Source organism: Pristiophorus japonicus, chromosome 10 (genome assembly GCF_044704955.1).
Source record: "Pristiophorus japonicus isolate sPriJap1 chromosome 10, sPriJap1.hap1, whole genome shotgun sequence".
NCBI classification, from domain to species: Eukaryota; Metazoa; Chordata; class Chondrichthyes; family Pristiophoridae; genus Pristiophorus; species Pristiophorus japonicus.
This window is the reverse complement of record NC_091986.1, coordinates 165,806,475-165,823,456: the sequence shown is the minus strand read 5'-3', so window position 1 is coordinate 165,823,456 and position 16,982 is coordinate 165,806,475. Positions and strand designations below refer to the sequence as shown.

Below are 16,982 nucleotides of genomic sequence, written 5' to 3'. Positions count from 1 at the left end.
GCCCCAAATTTAAAATTGTCATTCTTGTGATTAAATACTCCCACGCCCTGACCTTCCCTATTTCTGTAATCTCCTCTAGTCTTAACAACCCCCAGCATTCCCAAAGCTCTTTGTTGCTCCAATTCCAGCTTTTTGTGCAACAGCCCCCTCCCCCCATCATTGGTGCTATGCCTTGCTATCTAGGCCCTACACTCTGTACTTGCCTGTCTGAATCCTCTCTTTCCTCCCTTAAGACTCTCCTTAAAACCATCTCTTTGACCAAGCTTTTGGTCACCCACTCCTAACACCCTTTCTTTGATTCAGCGTCCATTTTTATTGCATCTCTATGAAGCGCCTTGAAAAATGTTTCCACATTAAAGACACCACATAAATGCAATTTGTAGTTTCAGGTTTTTTTTGGATTGACTTTTAACCACCTTCATTCGATTACAAAGATTATGCCCCTTTGTTCTCGATTCCCCTACTACAGGAAAGTATCGTTCCCTATCTATCGTGTCAATTCCTTCACTATTTTAAACTTTTCAATTAGATCATCCCTTAACGTCCTCATTTTCATGGAATGTGACCCAAATTTACCCAGTCTCTCATCAAAACCCAGTCATTTCATCTCAGGTGCACTTTTACTAATATGACTAAATAATGACAGTATGATTACCTATCAAATATGGACATAGGTTTTTTACAAACAAAAAATATTTTTTAAATGAACAACTTGAAGAAATGCAATGATCTTTTCAATATATTTGTTTTTATAATCAGTTCTTTTGATGGTAGGCTGTTATTTTTCTTAAGACAGAAAACATAATGGTGGGCACGTGACTTGGCATGTCACAGCTCATCGCTACATGTAAATCCTTATTGTCCACTTGAGTATTGAAGGGAAGATTTCTTTTTACCATTTGCAGCAAAATTGTAAAGGTGTCCTTCACAACTAGATTTATGGTTTCACTACAAATAGTACGCAGAGAAACTCTTCTTCCTCAAGTGATTCGACCACTTACAAAATAGAGTTGAACAAACCATACTACAGAAAAAAATAAATCTCTTTTCACTTTTCATATATTTGATATGAATTAAATCTAGTACTTAGAATCAGCTAGGAACGTGACATTAATTAGCAATGCCTGAGACATGCCATGTCACTTGGCAATACTGAAAAGATCATTAGATTTCTTCAAATTGTTCATTCATAACAAATATGTTTTTTTGTAAAAACTTATGTGCATTTTAATAAGCAAACATGCTGTCATTATTTAGTGGTGGGAACTGGACCAGTAGCATTTAAATGAGGCCTGGGAGTTAAAATACCTCCCAGGCCTGAAACTTAGGCCAGCAAGACCCCACATGCCCAAAACCTACCCCTATATTCGCATCCAGTGGACGTGAAAGACGCTATATGAATGCAAGCCTTGCTTTCTTTCTGTATATCAGTACAGTGGGTTTTTTGCATATGACTTTTTAAGAACTTCAGCTTCCCATCCTGTCCACATATGTTCTTTGCTGCTACTTTACAACAATCTTCACACCTTACCTTTGTGAACTTCTTTATTCTGGCCTCCAGTCAGGTTCTCTAAGTAGTTAACACAAAGTTCACTCTTTCAGTTCCCTATGTAGGGGATCATACTCCCCACCAAAAAGGTTATTGCAATGCTCCATTATAGAAGTTGTCATTGCCGGGATTAGTTAATATATTGAGCTTTTCACAATTATTTTTGAGCCTAAGGGCAGAATTTCCTGCTCAATATACCAGTTTTTTGTTAGATCTCCAATGGATGTGGGGTAGGCATAATTGGTTACCGGGCTCTTCCATTATCTCCCCACATCCTCCGCTATTTCCAGAAATTTCTGTCAGAAGTGACATGAAGTGTCGAATGGATCCTAAGGATCTATGTAATTGATAATCAATTGCATAGACCAAGGTGTTTGATGACTTTTACAGCTACTTTCCTTCCACCCCAAGCAGCTCCCGAGTGTAGGTGGGAATCCTGCTGGAATCTCACCTCACGTACTTTAATAACCACAACCCCGGAAAATTAGCTGCAATTGGATGGCCTCTGAGTGTGAATAGAGTGGGAAAAGTTGCTGCAGGATTCTGTCAAAGTAGAAAATCCCAACCATAAAATACAGGTCGTGCAAATTTCACAGCTGCATCATCAAACTTTTGACATTTATCTCAGTTCTGTAATAAAATGCACAGTTACAGCAAGATAAGTTTTAAATGTTCGATTATGTTGTTGTTTAGAAAAGCAAAAAGCAAAAGAAAAATTGCCTGAGAGATTGGGATGCTGGAACATTGCTAAGCGAAGTCAAAGATAATTATACAGCACTGTGTTGGCCTTGTCTCCTGATCCAACCTGACATTACAATTAAGTAATTATGTATTAGACAAATTCAAATCAGGTTAGAAAACAGCTTTATTTCAAAGTTGTAAAATGTAATATTCAAACATATTTATCATAGTTGCAGTTTTATCTATTCAATTGTTTTATACATATTTTTATTTGCAAAACCTGTGAAGTACTTTAAGAGTAATACATACAAGAATTTCAGAAAAAAAACACAAACCAGTGCTGAATACTTCACTCCACTGGTGATTATAAGCACAAAGCATTTAAATGAGATGCTCCTATACCAAGGTCTTTGGCTTTAAATGATCATGTACTGCCTGATAAGGGGTTATTGTTACTTATTATGATGTGACTTATATAACAGTAAACCCAGTTAGGAGGGCATTGTGATCACTAATGGCTCTGAACAAGCAATAAAGCCTGTTAACATGGTCTTTAGGGCTTATCATGATCATACTGCTCTAAAACTGTAAAATTATGCTATGGTAATAGTATTCCTTGCATTGTCATGATGTGAGCACTAACAATCAGGTAACAGCTTTCATGATATGAATCTAGTTTTTAGTTATTGCAAACTGGTATTTTAAATATCTGATTCACTGAAAGGGTTTGATAGGGTAAAGGTAGAGAAGATGTTTCCAGTTGTGAGGGAGATCAAAACTAGGAGCCATAAATATAAGATAGTCACTAGTAAATCCAATAAGGAATTCAGGAGAAACTTATTTACCCAGAAAGTGGGTAGAATGTGGAACTCACACCACTGGGAGTAGTTGAGGTGAACAGCATAGATGTATTTAAGGGGAAGCTCGATAAACACATGAGGGAGAACTAAATATGCTGATAGAGTTAGGTGTAGAGGGGTGGAAGAGGCTCGTGTGGAGCTGGCATGTACCAGTTGGGCCAACTGGCCTGTTTCTGTGCTATACATTCTATGTAATTACATTTAAATAACTTGGATACTATAAAAGATTTATAAATTCTAGAGGTAAGTGAGACCACACTTCAATTTTTATGATTTATAAATTTACAAGAGAATTTTATTAGTTTACACAATTAGATATACTCATTTGACATTTTCCCATCTTTATCGTCAGCCAGAACTTGAGACAAGACATAACAGGATAATTATTGTTGAGGAAGAGCATTTGGTCTATCTTAGTTCATCCATACATAAACACCCTAAAGTCTCTTCTATCATAACATTAAATTATCTCCTAAACAATTTCAGGGTTTTCACTTCCCCTGTTTTATCGAGGAGTCCATTTCACCTGTTGATTATTCTTTGCGTGAAGAACTTCCCGATATCAGTTATAAATTTGCATTTTCTTAGTTTGAACCTGTGTCCCTGGGCGCAAAATTCAGATACATAGTGATGTTTTCTGGATGCTACAAGAGCCCTTAGAAGTCCAAAATGGCATCCGCGGTGCACGGACACATCTGGTGTGAGTTGCGTCGAACGCCATATTGGTGTGGACGTTAACGCACGCAGTGAGGGTCTGCCGGAAGTATGCAGAAGAGGCAGGTCAGCGGTGCCATTTTGGAGCTCAATGATCCAGCTAATACCCTCTCATAATCATGCACAACTGAACAAGTGTTCAGCAACAGGAAAGACCGCCCCCCCCCCACTCTCCCCAACCAACGTTATTTAAAGGGACCATCACAAACTTTCAAGTTAGATGCTGATTGATTTCTGTTGGCTGTTGCTATGATTGTACAAGTGTTTGATGCTTTCTAGAGTTCTTTAAAGTTGCTAAAGGGACTGGTGTGGCAGACGCTGAAGGACATGTCCTGATTTCAAGGCTTCTGCACAAACCAGTTGCTCCCAGACATGGCTGCACTAGTAGGAATTTCTCTTGGAATGCAGCGTGACTTGAAGAATAAGCAGAGGGCTCGCAGGACAGGGCAAGCTGCTGGAAAAGGGAGGAGGAGCCGGCGAGAAGGGCTCTCAGCAGGAGACCATATCTGCCCAGGGTGTTCAGGGAGCAATTCTTCTACCTGAACCACAGTGAGGAGCAATGTGTCAGACATCTGTGCTTCAGTAAGGACGACCTCACTGAAATCTGCCACTTGCTGCAGCCACAATTGCAACCACAGAGCAGGCCAAGGATCACATAGCCAGTGGCTGTGAAGGTGACCGTGGTGAAGTACTTTTATGCGTCGGGCTCCTTCCAGAATGGAGCTGGAGATATTTGCAACATCTCACAGTTTGCCGTCCACTGTTGTATAAGGGAGGTCACTGAGGCTCTGTATTCAAAGAGAGCCGACTACATTTCATTCTCTTTTGCTAGAGAGCAGCAGGCAGAGCGAGCATGTGGCTCGAATTGCAGGCTTCTCCATGGTACAGGGAGCTTTGCGGGTGGCGTATGTCAACTCTGCCATAAAACTGAACCGAAAGGGCTATCACTCCGTCAATGTCCAGCTGGTGTGTGACCATCGGCAGCTAATCATGCAGGTCAGTGTCCGGTATCCTGACAGCAGTCATTCTGCGGCAATCCGCTGTGCCAACTGCATTTGAGTCACCACGGCAAACCAAAAGGTGGCTACTGGGCGACAAGGGCTATTCGCTGACAACATGGCTTATAACCCCAGTGTGCAACCCATGCACACGTGTGCAGCATGCATACAATGATAGCCATGCCACCAGATGAAATATGATAGAGCAGACCATTGGTGTGCTGAAACAATGCTTCCGCTGCCTGGACCACTCTGGAGGAGCCCTGCAATACTTGGCAGAGTGTGTCTCAAGATTTGTGGTGGTCTGCTGCATTGCTGCACAACCTCGCCATCATGAGGCCACAAACCTTGCCACCAGCTATACGACGAGCAGCTGCGGAGCAAGAGGGGGAGGTGGAGGGGGAAGAGGAAGAGCAAGGGAGGAGGCACCCTCGCCAGCCCCTTTCTGGCCGGGCTGTCCATGAAGAACTCATTCAAGTGCAATACCAGTAAACACAACCCCAATTCCCATTCACCAACAGTCCCACACCTTACCTTCCCTCTGTCATGGACCATCATAGCGTCCGCTTGGCCACAATGTAAAAATAAAAACCAATACTAAATAAACATTCCAAAACAAATTTATAAATGAAATCATGCCATTTTGCGTACAAATGTAAACTAGTCATTCTTATGAGTGCATGCCCTCAGTGCCTATCTTCCGTGTCCCTTTGCCAGTCGTAGGGCTCCTACGCGGTGTTACCCTGAGCAGCATGTCTGATCGAAGGCTGCTGACTTTCAGTGGAGGAGACTGCAGATGGCCTTGTAGGACAACCCCAAGCAGCTCTGGCCCTAGAAGGACTGCACCATCTCAGCGTGGGCAGCAGCAGTCTGGACTGGCTGGCTGACAGGACAGGCAACAGCATGGGCAGTGGTGAAGTGGCAGGGGTAGGAGGATGAATGCTCTCATCCTGAGAGCGGATGGCAGGTTTGTGCACCATGGAGCCACTGCTACTCCCCCAGGGCGGTGCCTCAGTAATCCTAGTAATCTGTTGGCGGGCAGAACGCTGGACTGCTGTGACACCCTATGTTATGTTCAGAATAAATCCACAGGGCTGTATTGTAAGCTCAAAGTGTTGTGACCTTGGCCTCTTTATTCAGACTCCAGAGTGCAGAAGCAGCGTGGTGAATCACCTTTGATACCTGCTTGCCCCAGGTGCACAGGTGACCCTTAGGTCTCCCACAGGTGTGCCCCCTAGTGGCAAGTGTTACATATTGGTGAGGTTTACATACTTACATAACATCACTCCCCTGCCCCCCCCCCCCCAAAGTTTTATGTACGAGTTATTTGCAAGTTGAGGTGATCTGGTGCCCTGCATCCCTGGGTCGATCGCCTGAGTTGAAGTCCTGACGTTGTGGGTTCATCCTTGTAGTTGACAGCGAGGTCGATCGTGTTAGTGGGTCGCTGGGGGCCAGGTCCTTTCACAGTGGTTCCTGATTATCTGTAGTTCGCAGCTTGGTCTGGTCCAAATGCTTTCTGTTTTTGCCCATTACATGGTTTAACAATCAAACGCTCCATTTTCCTCACACACACTCCATTCCCCTCTTTGGCTGGTGCAGTGCTAACGGCCCATCTGGGGCCCTGAACATGGTCTACATCATTTATTCTGATGTCGCGTGGAGGAGTCATGCGACCATGGTACATTCTCTGCTGATAGCATACGGAAGGCATGGTTCTGAGTGCTTCTGTCTGTTGACTACATAGCACCAGTGATAGCCGGGTCTGTGGAGAGTCTACCGTGACATGTGTGGTGCTTGGCTTCGTGATTTGTGCTGCCCGCTCCGGCCTATTGTCGCTGACCTTAAAGTCTGGCAAGCCCAAGATGGCCACTATGGCCTTGAGACTTTCAGTAGTGGCGGGAGGCCGCATGGTCCCCGTGGAATCTGGGCCATGGTATGGAGGCCCCGGACCACCGACTGTGTGTAGCCTCCCTGCCTTTCTTTGCAACATTGCAGGGTTGCCCCATAGGGGGCAATATGATGGGATGAGCCTTTCGTCTTTGCGACGGATAAGCTGCAACATCCCGTCTAGCGGTTCACCGTTGGTGGGCGGTAATATGGGATCCTGGCTGGTTCAGGTCCTAAACTGGGGGGCCATTACGGTTGACCCCTCGCTTTCTAGCACTTCCACGGCAACGAGTAGATCTGCAGGCTGCGCCATTTCCACCCCAGTGGTGGGCAACTGTAGCCAACTGAGGGCATAAGCACCGTTCTCAGTGCCTGGCCTGTGGCGGATCATGTTACAATGCATCGACAGTGTTAGACATTCTTGAAACAACGCATCGATAATGGTGCCTCTGCTCTCCCAAAACTGGGGGACGAGCAAATACTGGGACATTCTGGTACGTCTCTTTTGTCCCGTGAGCCCAGGCTATTGCCTTGGTTAACTTACTGGATACATGTACGACTGGTTGGGGCTCGCCCGCTACTTTGGCTTGCTGCACAACACGCCCAATCCTGTGTGGTAACACATCACTTGCTACAATTACTTTGTTAGATACGTATACAACTGGTTGGAGTTCGCCCGCTACTTTGGCTTGCTGTACAACACACCGACCCCGTGTAATAACACCTCACTTGCTACAAGTACTTTGTTAGATACGTATACAACTGGTTGGAGTTCGCCCGCTACTTTGGCTTGCTGTACAACACACCGACCCCGTGTAATAACACCTCACTTGCTACAAGTACTTTGTCAAATACATATACGACCGGTTGGTGATCGCCCGCTACTTTGGCTTGTTGTAAGGTACCCTCGACCCCATATGATAGTACATCATTGGCCGTGAAAGAACGCTCACATGGGTTACACAATGCAAACAACTTATTGGAACGTGGTGGATTCCTGGCCTTCTCAGCGGCCGCCCCTTTACCTTTGCCCCAAACCCAGTCGTCTTCCTTGCTGGGCACCACATGCCTCTTTTTCGTTGCGGCAACATCCCGTGGTCTGGATGCACTCTCGACCCGTGGTCTGGATACTCTTTTGTTCTGTGGTCTGGATGCACTCTTGTCCGTGTCCGTGATGTCGACTGCCGCGATCTACCTCCCCAGAGATTTTGCCTCTGGCGTTGGGAAGGCGCATTCGGATCATTTCGGCCGGAGTCCCACTCTGCTTGGTTGACCTGGAGCCTCTTCCATCGTCGCGAGGAGCTCGTCGGCTTCAGGTGGTGGGTACCGCGCCTGTATCGCTGCTCGGTTGATCTTCACCTCCCTGTGGTCGTGATGAGCAGCCTGTGCCTCGGGGATCTGCAAATGGATCTGCATTTCAATGCCTGGTTCAGCTGAAGGTGGGGCTTTGCTCAGCCTTTGAACAAGAGAGACATCGTTTGCCGGAGATGGTACGCAGAGGTCTTCCTAGTTCCATCGAATCTTCCCCATCCATCTTCTACCAAGCAGTGTTGGCCCATCACCTGAAACAGTCCACAGTGGTAAATTGTGCACCGCTCCCTCATGGGATACTCTTATGTCCACACTACCAATAACTGGTATCAGTTCCTTGGTGTAGGTGTGCAGCTTTGCTTGAATCGGGATCAGCTTGGGTCGTTGTGCTTTGTTGCCCCACAGCCTTTCGAATGCCTTCTGGCTCATAACTGATTGACTCGTCCCTGTGTCTAATTCCATGGAGACTGGAGTGCCGTTGAGTTCAACTTTTAACATTATCGGAGGGCTTTTGGTGGTGAAGGTGTGTATCCCATATACTTCCTCTTCATCCTCAGGTTGAGTTGCCTCTCCTGCTCGTTCAGCGTGATCCTCGCTGGATTGGTCATCCTCCCCTGACTCTGCCATGTGGTGAGTCACAGGTCGTTTGCACATTCGCTGGAGGTGCCCCATGGTTCCACAGCCTTTGCACACATAGGGCTTGAAACAACATTGATGAGCTCTATGACTGCCCCCGCAGCACCAACATGGTGCTAATGGATACGCATTCATGCCCCATGGCGGACTCTGAGTCACTCTAGGCCTAGGTCTGGCCTCTGCGGTCATGTAGGCCCTGCCCTGTACAGTTCTGCCTGCTGAAAACATTTTGTGCACTGTATTTGCCGGTGAGCTTCGATTCTGTGAAGATATCTGTTTTGTGTTATCGCTAGTGGATACGAAGGCTTGGGCTATCGTGATGGCCTTGCTCAGATCTAGGGATTCGGCATACAGCAGTTTGTGAAGAATGACCTCGTGGCCGATTCCAAGCATGAAAAAGTCCCGCAACACTTCCCCCAAAGATCCTGCAAATTCGCACTGTCCCGCAAGGCATCTTAGGTCGGCGACAAAACTCGCCACGTTCTGGCTGTCGGAGCGATGGTGCGTGTAAAAGCGATACCTGGCCATTAAGATGCTCTCCTTCGGCTTGAAGTGTTCCCAAACCAGCGTACACAGCTCTGTGTAAGTCTTGTCTGTTGGTTTGACCGGTGCCAGCAGATTTTTGAGGAGGTCATATATCGAAGACCCACATACGATGAGGAGAATCGCCCTGCGCTTGATCGCCGTCTCAGCCCTGTCCAGTTCATTGGCCACGAAGTGCTGGTCGAGGCACTCAACAAAGGCTTCCCAATCATCACCCTCAACAAATCTCTCAAGAATACCAACGGCAGCCATTACTGCATGAAAGTTCATGATCTGTTGCTTGTCGGCAATTTGTTATGTTCAGAATAATCCACAAGACTGTATTGTAAGCTCAAACTGTTATGACCTTGGCCTCTTTATTCAGACTCCAGAGTGCAGAAGCAGCATGGTGAATCACCTTTTATACCTGCTTGCCCCAGGGTGCACAGGTGACCCTTAGATCTCCCACAGGTGTGCCCCCTAGTGACAAGTCTTACACATTGGTGAGGCTTACATACATCCATAATACCCTGCAAGCCCCTTTTCACACTGTAATCCAAACCATGATGGCAGCAGTCTGACCTTGCATGACAGCAGCCTGAGCTTCCTCTGCAGTACTCAGACATCAGAAGGCTGCTGCTTGTGCTGCAGTGGAAACGGAGACCCCGATATTGATGGCCTTACCGCCCACTGCCACCTGCTGCCGCTGACTATCGCCAAGTTTTGTTGCCAGTTTCCCTTCTTTGCCATTTTCCACTTGGGTTGGAGCAGGCAGGAGGAGAGTACCGCCAGGAACCGTCCGCTGAAATCCTCTGACGGCCAAGTAGCACATGTGACCTCCCGCCCGCCGAGCTGCCAGATTGGTGCGGGCAAGAGTCTACGGGATTCAGCGCCAGCAGGGGGAAGGATCGCTGCGTGGAGGCTGTTCTAACCCCGATGGTAAGTACAAAGAACGGAATTAAAGGTTAGTGAACTTATTTAAAAAGCAATTTTTACAGCGACTTACCTGGATGGAGTCCCCTGAAGGTGTTGTAGTGGTTTTTTTTGCTATGATTTTATTTTCACCCTCCCTGGGCCTGACTCCATCCTCGGTGACACTTGGGCGGCAAGATTGAGAGTTCCCGCCTGCTGCCACCCAGATTGACAGTGTAAGCCGTTGTTCTGCCACCGGGCTGTATTGCCACCTCTTTTAGAGGAATCTTCCAGGCAAAGTATTGCCCGGTTTCTCGGCGGCCATCGGCGATCCGTTGGGTGGCAAATAGGCAGGCCTTGGCTTTGACCGAGTTCGGGCCCTGAGACATTGGGCAACAGATGCTGCATCATGGTTGGGTCCACAAGTGTGCTCATGGAGTTGGCCACCACTTCGATGCTGGAAAGGATGGGCTCCAAGCTATGTGCAAAGCCTTGTGCCAAGTTAGTATCGGACTCCTCCATGCTCCTTGACATTGCGCACAGGCTTTCTGACAGGGTTCCCAACACACCAGACATTTCATTATACATACCCATCAGCCTTCTTCTGTAGCCTGCCCCATCAAAGCGCTTATTTGAGTCCTCTGCAGCAGAACTAATGTGTGACCTCGCCCTCTGACAAGCTGGCACCTCTGCTTTCTGTGTCCCCTTCCCTGGCTGACGACCACTCATGCCCGGTGTATCACCACGTGCAGATCGCACCTCTATGCTCGCCTCTAAATTACAAACATTGTGCGTATCTGAGCTGGTGGCTGCAAGTGTGAAATCGAGTGATGGTGTTTTTTCATCATCACTGTCTTGTTGCTCTTCCACCTGTTGCTCTTCCACCACAGGCTGGCCAGGTTGCAGCTCTGGGGTATCTCAAAGGAGAAAAGCACAAAGGTAAGGTTGTGGTGAGGCGGAGGGAGCGGGGGGGGGAGGCAAAAGCTAGAGTTGAATCCTTACACCATCAGCAGCTTGTAAATCAGAAGAGATTGTGGGATAAGAAGGAAGTGCAATGTGAGAAGGATGATTATGTATGAGGACACCATCATGCTCAATGGTTTCAGCCCCGCCACCGGCCATGGCCTCAGCAATGACCGTTCCAATGATGGTGAGCACCGTCTCCACCATGGGGTTAAGGATATGCTGGCGTATCTGTCCCCCGCCGATTAGCTCCTACCGTCTCTGGTTGTGCAGCACCTGCAAGACAGAGCAAAATGTGTCAGTGAGTGTGGTGCAATCTGTTTGGGTGATGTACCTGTCATGATTCAATGTGAGGCTTGCAGCACTACTAAGTGTGTGAGGGTGAGTTGAAGCTATAAATGTTATGTAGGAGTTCTGACTGATAGAGATTGTTGGTAGGTGAGTGATGGGGGTGTGGTGCATTGAGCAGTGGCTGAGGCTAGTGGTGCAGTTGGTGGGATATGGCATTTGAAGATGCATTCACTGACTTTGAACACTTATGTGAGGTTATTGAACTTTTTGCGGCACTGCATCCAGGTCTTCGGGGCTTGACTTCTGGCATTGACCGCCATGGCTATGTAGTCCCACAGCCTTCTAAGCGCTTGTCTGGAGGGCCTCCTGGTCCCCTGTAAATAAAACACAACTCTCCTCCTTTCTACCTCCTCTAGCAAGGCCTCCAGTCAGAAAACCTTGGAGCACACTCCTATGTCATGACATTATTGAACGTTGCCCATGTCAAAAATCAGTTGTAGAATGATTTCCACCACCTACTCCAGCCACAGTGCACTCACACCAATTGGTTTTGACACCACATGGAGTTAACTTCAATCTGGTGTCAAACCAGGTTCACAAAGTGCTCAGAATATAATTTCAACCTTCTAGACATTTTATAAATATAATCAGAATTTATTTAAATGTTTTGAGAGTCTGGATACTCTAGGTTGAATTGTTAGAGGGCTTGATAGGGTAGATGCTGAGAGGCCTTTTCCCTGGCTAGGGAGTCTAGAACTAGGGGTCATAATCTCTCAGGATAAGGGGTCGGCCATTGAGGACTAAGATGAGGAGAAATTTCTTTACTTAGAGGGTTGTGATTTTTTGAAATTCTCTACCTCAGGGGGCTCATCCATTGAGTATATTCAAGGCTGAGATTGATAGACTTTTGTGCATTAAGGGAATCAAGGGATATGAGGATAGGGCGGGAAAGTGCAGTTGATGTAGACAATATTATTGTATGGCGGAGCAGGCTCAAGGAGCTGTATGGCCTACTCCTGCTCCTATTACTTAAGTTCTCATTTTAATTAGCGGATGGCTGACCGGCGGAGCATACTGACCAGCCATGCGATCCTGGGCAGAAGGCCCGGTTCATTTTGAGGTCCAGGCCTCATGACCATGCCACCGGCAAGATGCGGGCACCAGACTGAGGCCTCCCTGCAGCTCGTCATCTCCAGACAGGGTAATATCTAACGGCTAGAGGCTGACCCAGTTAGCAGGAATATGTAGGTCTGGTGGTAGGAGCCTAGGGCACCTGCTCTTCTCGGCCCCACAAAAATCGTTTTAAACATATCTTTTTGTTGCCTCTTTTGCTGTATCGACTGGTAAAACTGGATGGAGCATGTGCAGCAAATGCTCCGTCCAGTTGTCCAACAAAATTACAATTGGAGTCCTAGCAGAAGGCCCCTTTGAGGATGGCAACAGCATAAACAGGGCAGACAGCCATTTTAGGGCCACTACTGCCGCATTTACATTGGGTAAAGGTAAAAGTAAAATCTAGACCTTTAGGTTTTCCATTGCAAAATATAGAAGTGCTTCTTTGGTGTGTTCAGTAGCAAACTGTACTGGACACACTCATGCCAAGCATTTCCCATTGTTCTTAGAGTTTATGCTTTTGTGAAGATTTTTGTACCGATAAAAATATCCATTCTCTATTTGTCAGGATTTCTTTCGATAATTGGAGAGAGAGGTCAATGTGTTCACATTTTCCATTTAATCAAATATTTGCATCGAAAACACATAAGGGAGCTATTCAATTGTTTTTTTTAATTAATAACAAATAAGATCATAATGAAAGCAAATTAAATGTTGCAGTCGGTGCACCATAGAGTATAACTAATGACATTCTGAATGCGGTGATTGATTCAGACAGGATTTAAAGATTCTGCTGCTATGAAACATTGCTTAGACTCTGAACCCCCAAGGTTACCTCTCAGCGACTTTGGAAGTGTCCATTTCAAAGGGGATTCATCCAAAAGCTTCATTTTTACCCCTCTTCAAATCACGACTGAATTATAAACACAATAATGTAGGTCACATTATTAGTGAATCAGCTTAGCAGCTGTTACAGATAAGAGAGATCTTTATCTCCAAAACCATTTTTTTCTGGTCTGGTCACCATCTTTTAAGGATAATTTAGCAAAATGCATAACCTATAACTTTTATACAACTTTATTTCAAATAATTGCACTACTATTTTGATAGCAATTACTTTAAAGTGAACAAATTAGCCTGTTATAATTAGATCAGGATTCCTGTTCATCTTATGTCTATCTTTTCCCTATACCATCTATTACTTTCCCACCATTTTCCTCTCTGAAGTCACAATCACTTCCCTTTGCTATTCTTCCTGTCCTGCCACCACTTCTCTTTTCCGAGACTACCTCCACTTCTCTCTCGAAGGACACCGCTGCTTCCCTTCTGGAGATCACCTCAGCTGTCATTTGTGAGACTATAGCATGTCCTTCCCCAGCAGCACAGCTACTCTCATCAGGGCCAGCAGTACCTGCTCCTACAATCCATACTAGTGCAACTGTAATTAATCAGCTGAAAATGTATTAACTGCAAAAAGACTGATATTATGGACATCTACACATCCAGCGCAAAGGATACTTGAAATTGATTTTAAATCCAAACATTTCTATCTGAAAATTAGTCACGGAAATTTATTTCCCTGGCTAAAGCTGAATCTTCTTAATTCATTTCTGTGGTGTCGGGTGTTGCAAAGTCTCTTGTAATTGAACACCTTCCAAGTCATTTTATAATATTGTTTTCTCTCTGAATTGTAGATCTTGATATCAAATCAGATAAAGAAAGCTCAGTCTTGAATGTTTTCCTCAAAGTTGGTGATCCATTTCTGATAAGATGTGTTGCTTCATATAAAGACTACAGATTCAGCATAGATTGGACTAGTAACACAAAGGCAGGAAAAACCACAGAGGTATGACACTGACTTGAGATTGCCTATTACCTTAGTGTGTAATTAAGTTTTACTTAATAAAGTTCAGCACAGTTTTTGTTGTTTCAACAATGATACAGGTCCAGGAAAAGGAAGAATCATTTATAACACAATCTGGACATAAAAGGATTCAGTTCCTGTTCATTAGTTCAGTACATGTGGAAGATAGTGGATCATATACATGTGCTTCTCGCAGTCATTCAAACAAGACAGTCAGATTAACAGTATTTGGTAAGTTTATGCTTCACAATTGAACAGTCTGTTAATTAGGGTTGTAAAGTTTCACAATATTTTAAATCAGTGTTGAATTTTACAATGTGCTTACATGCGAATACAGAAATAAATATATAATTGCATAATCTTCCTAACAGCACAGTGGATGTAAGGTTTGCAGTCACCATGTTTTACAATTCTGACCTTCCATTGATACAGCATACTTGTTATTGTTAAGATTTTGAAATAAAGCTTACTTTTGACAGAATTTTATTTCAACATATTAGATATGCACATAGGATAACTGCTTAAACAGATATATTCTCTCTTATTTGCAGCATAATGAAAGTTGCTTCAGTCCCAGTTATATTATTAGTATCTAATTAGAAACCACACAGAAATATTTTCTATTGTATTAGTGGGAATATGACATCGTACCTAATTTAATATTCCTTCACACATAAGCCACACTTTCATACAGGTTTTTGTAGCCTGCAAACAAGGGATATGACTTATGTTCTGGCATTGACTATACAATCTTTTATGGAAATTCAACCAGGTGCATATGCTCATAAATGCTTATAATCCAGCACATAATCAAATCACTATCGTTTTGTTGGATATAGAGCTTAGTAGAACTGATAATGTAATGATTTCGTTGAGGCATATGAAACCCTTCACATCTGTACTATGCTTCTTTTATAATCTAATTTCAGATGCAATGCATAATAAGAAATGTTGGAAACCTTTCTGGACTGTGTGTCTGTTCTTTCTAATCAGTCACTTTTAGTTGTTGTTGTATTGTGGCTTCATCATTCTTTTTTTGATCTAGTTGGTTTATTAACAAAGTTTTAACAATCAAACTACACGTTAACAGTTCATCCACTAGGCTCACAACTGCATACCTCATCGTGGATGACCTAGACTCAACTGACTGGGGTTTTATTGAGTCTTGTGAACATCATGTGACTGGCTAAGCCACTCACAATGCAACAGCTCTACACCTTGTTTAAATTATAACTTTAATCCAAGTGCCTCCTTTGGTAAGGGCACGAGAACACACAAAATAACAAATAAACTTTAAGGGAACCTTAACAAATCAAATAAAAATTCTGTTCCCTACTGTAATGATGCACTCCAGTTCCTCCGGTGCCCACCTGTCGCAGAAGGCTGCGAGTGTCCCGGTGGACACCGCATGCTCCATCTCCTGGCACGAACGTAGCTACGGAAGAGAGGCAGGCAGTCGGGCTGAATGACTCCCTCGACTGCCCCATGCCTGGACCTGTTAATGGCCACCTTTACTTGGCCCAGGAGCTGTCATACGAGGAGGCCCTCCCACCTGCCTGCTCCCCTCCCTGGGTGCCCAAAGATCAGGAGCATGGGACTGAAGTGCAGCCAGAAATCGAGAGCAGCCCCTTCAGATAATGGAAGAGGGGCTGCAATCTCAGTCACTATATAAAAACATGGAACACGGACTCTTCAGACCTCAGAAAATGCAGGCGGCTTGGGAGTTCGTGAACCGACTTAAAAACTTATTTCAGGGGACTGCCCCATGCAACACCCTCCAGGCCAAGTCCCCAGTAGATAAGGAGAGGACTCCCACATAGAGAACCCTCTGGATGGCAATGCCTGTCCGGACGGCAGACGAGGATGGCAAAATGGAGGGTGCACAAGAGCAGCCCAACAGGACTCCCCTTGCAACAGTTCTGCAAGCCTGTGAGCATTACAGTACCCTTCTAACACTGAATCAGTCCACCACATGAGGCTGGAGTGACAGACATGTGTCCAGCTTTCAGATTATAAGAATCTCAACCTCATGGGAATTTGTGGTAATGTTACATTGGTATTGTAACAACTTTAAAAATGGTTTTATATGACTACTGACCGATAACAGCATGCCTTTGAAGAGGTAGAGCATGTCCCCATCCCTGGCATCAGAGAGTTGTCTGATCTCTTAATGTCCTATTAAAATCTGCAGAGCTATAGAGAAAGAGCCGGGGAGTGGGATTAATTTGATAGCTCTTTTAAAGAGTCGGTACAGGCACAATGTCCACATTCTGAGATTCTAATGTGGACTGCTTAACAATTATTGGGAGACACAAAGTCCACTCAAGTTGAACAATGAGCTAGCTATAAGTTGCTTATACTTGCATCTGTGGACGTGCAGTGACCCATCACGGGATCCTGCAAGCAAGTCTCTCAGTTTGACTATGCGATGTGAATTACTTGTCTTGTTTTGGGGGACTGCTCCAATACAGGTGAGGACTAATTTGATTAGCATGTCTGTCACTTCAAGGAGTGTTTTTGCTTTGATTAATTGTGAACGATAGCCATCTACTTTCTTTCTGAAATCTGAATCAAAATACAAGACATTAATAAACTTGCAGAATGGATGTATAGATAGCCAATGAATTTCAATATAGATAAATGTGAGGTGATATATTTTGATAGGAGGAATACAAAGGCCA

At 44.9% G+C, this 16,982-nt stretch overlaps 1 protein-coding gene across 1 annotated transcript in view; it reads left to right on the top strand.

Moving 5' to 3' along the window:
• Window positions 1–16,982, top strand: part of flt3 (fms related receptor tyrosine kinase 3) — a 96,138-nt gene that overhangs the window by 20,437 nt on the left and 58,719 nt on the right. The window contains exons 8-9 of the mRNA XM_070891319.1: window positions 14,132–14,283; window positions 14,382–14,532. Coding sequence (XP_070747420.1) covers window positions 14,132–14,283; window positions 14,382–14,532 — 303 coding nt within the window. The remainder of the gene's footprint in view (window positions 1–14,131; window positions 14,284–14,381; window positions 14,533–16,982) is intronic.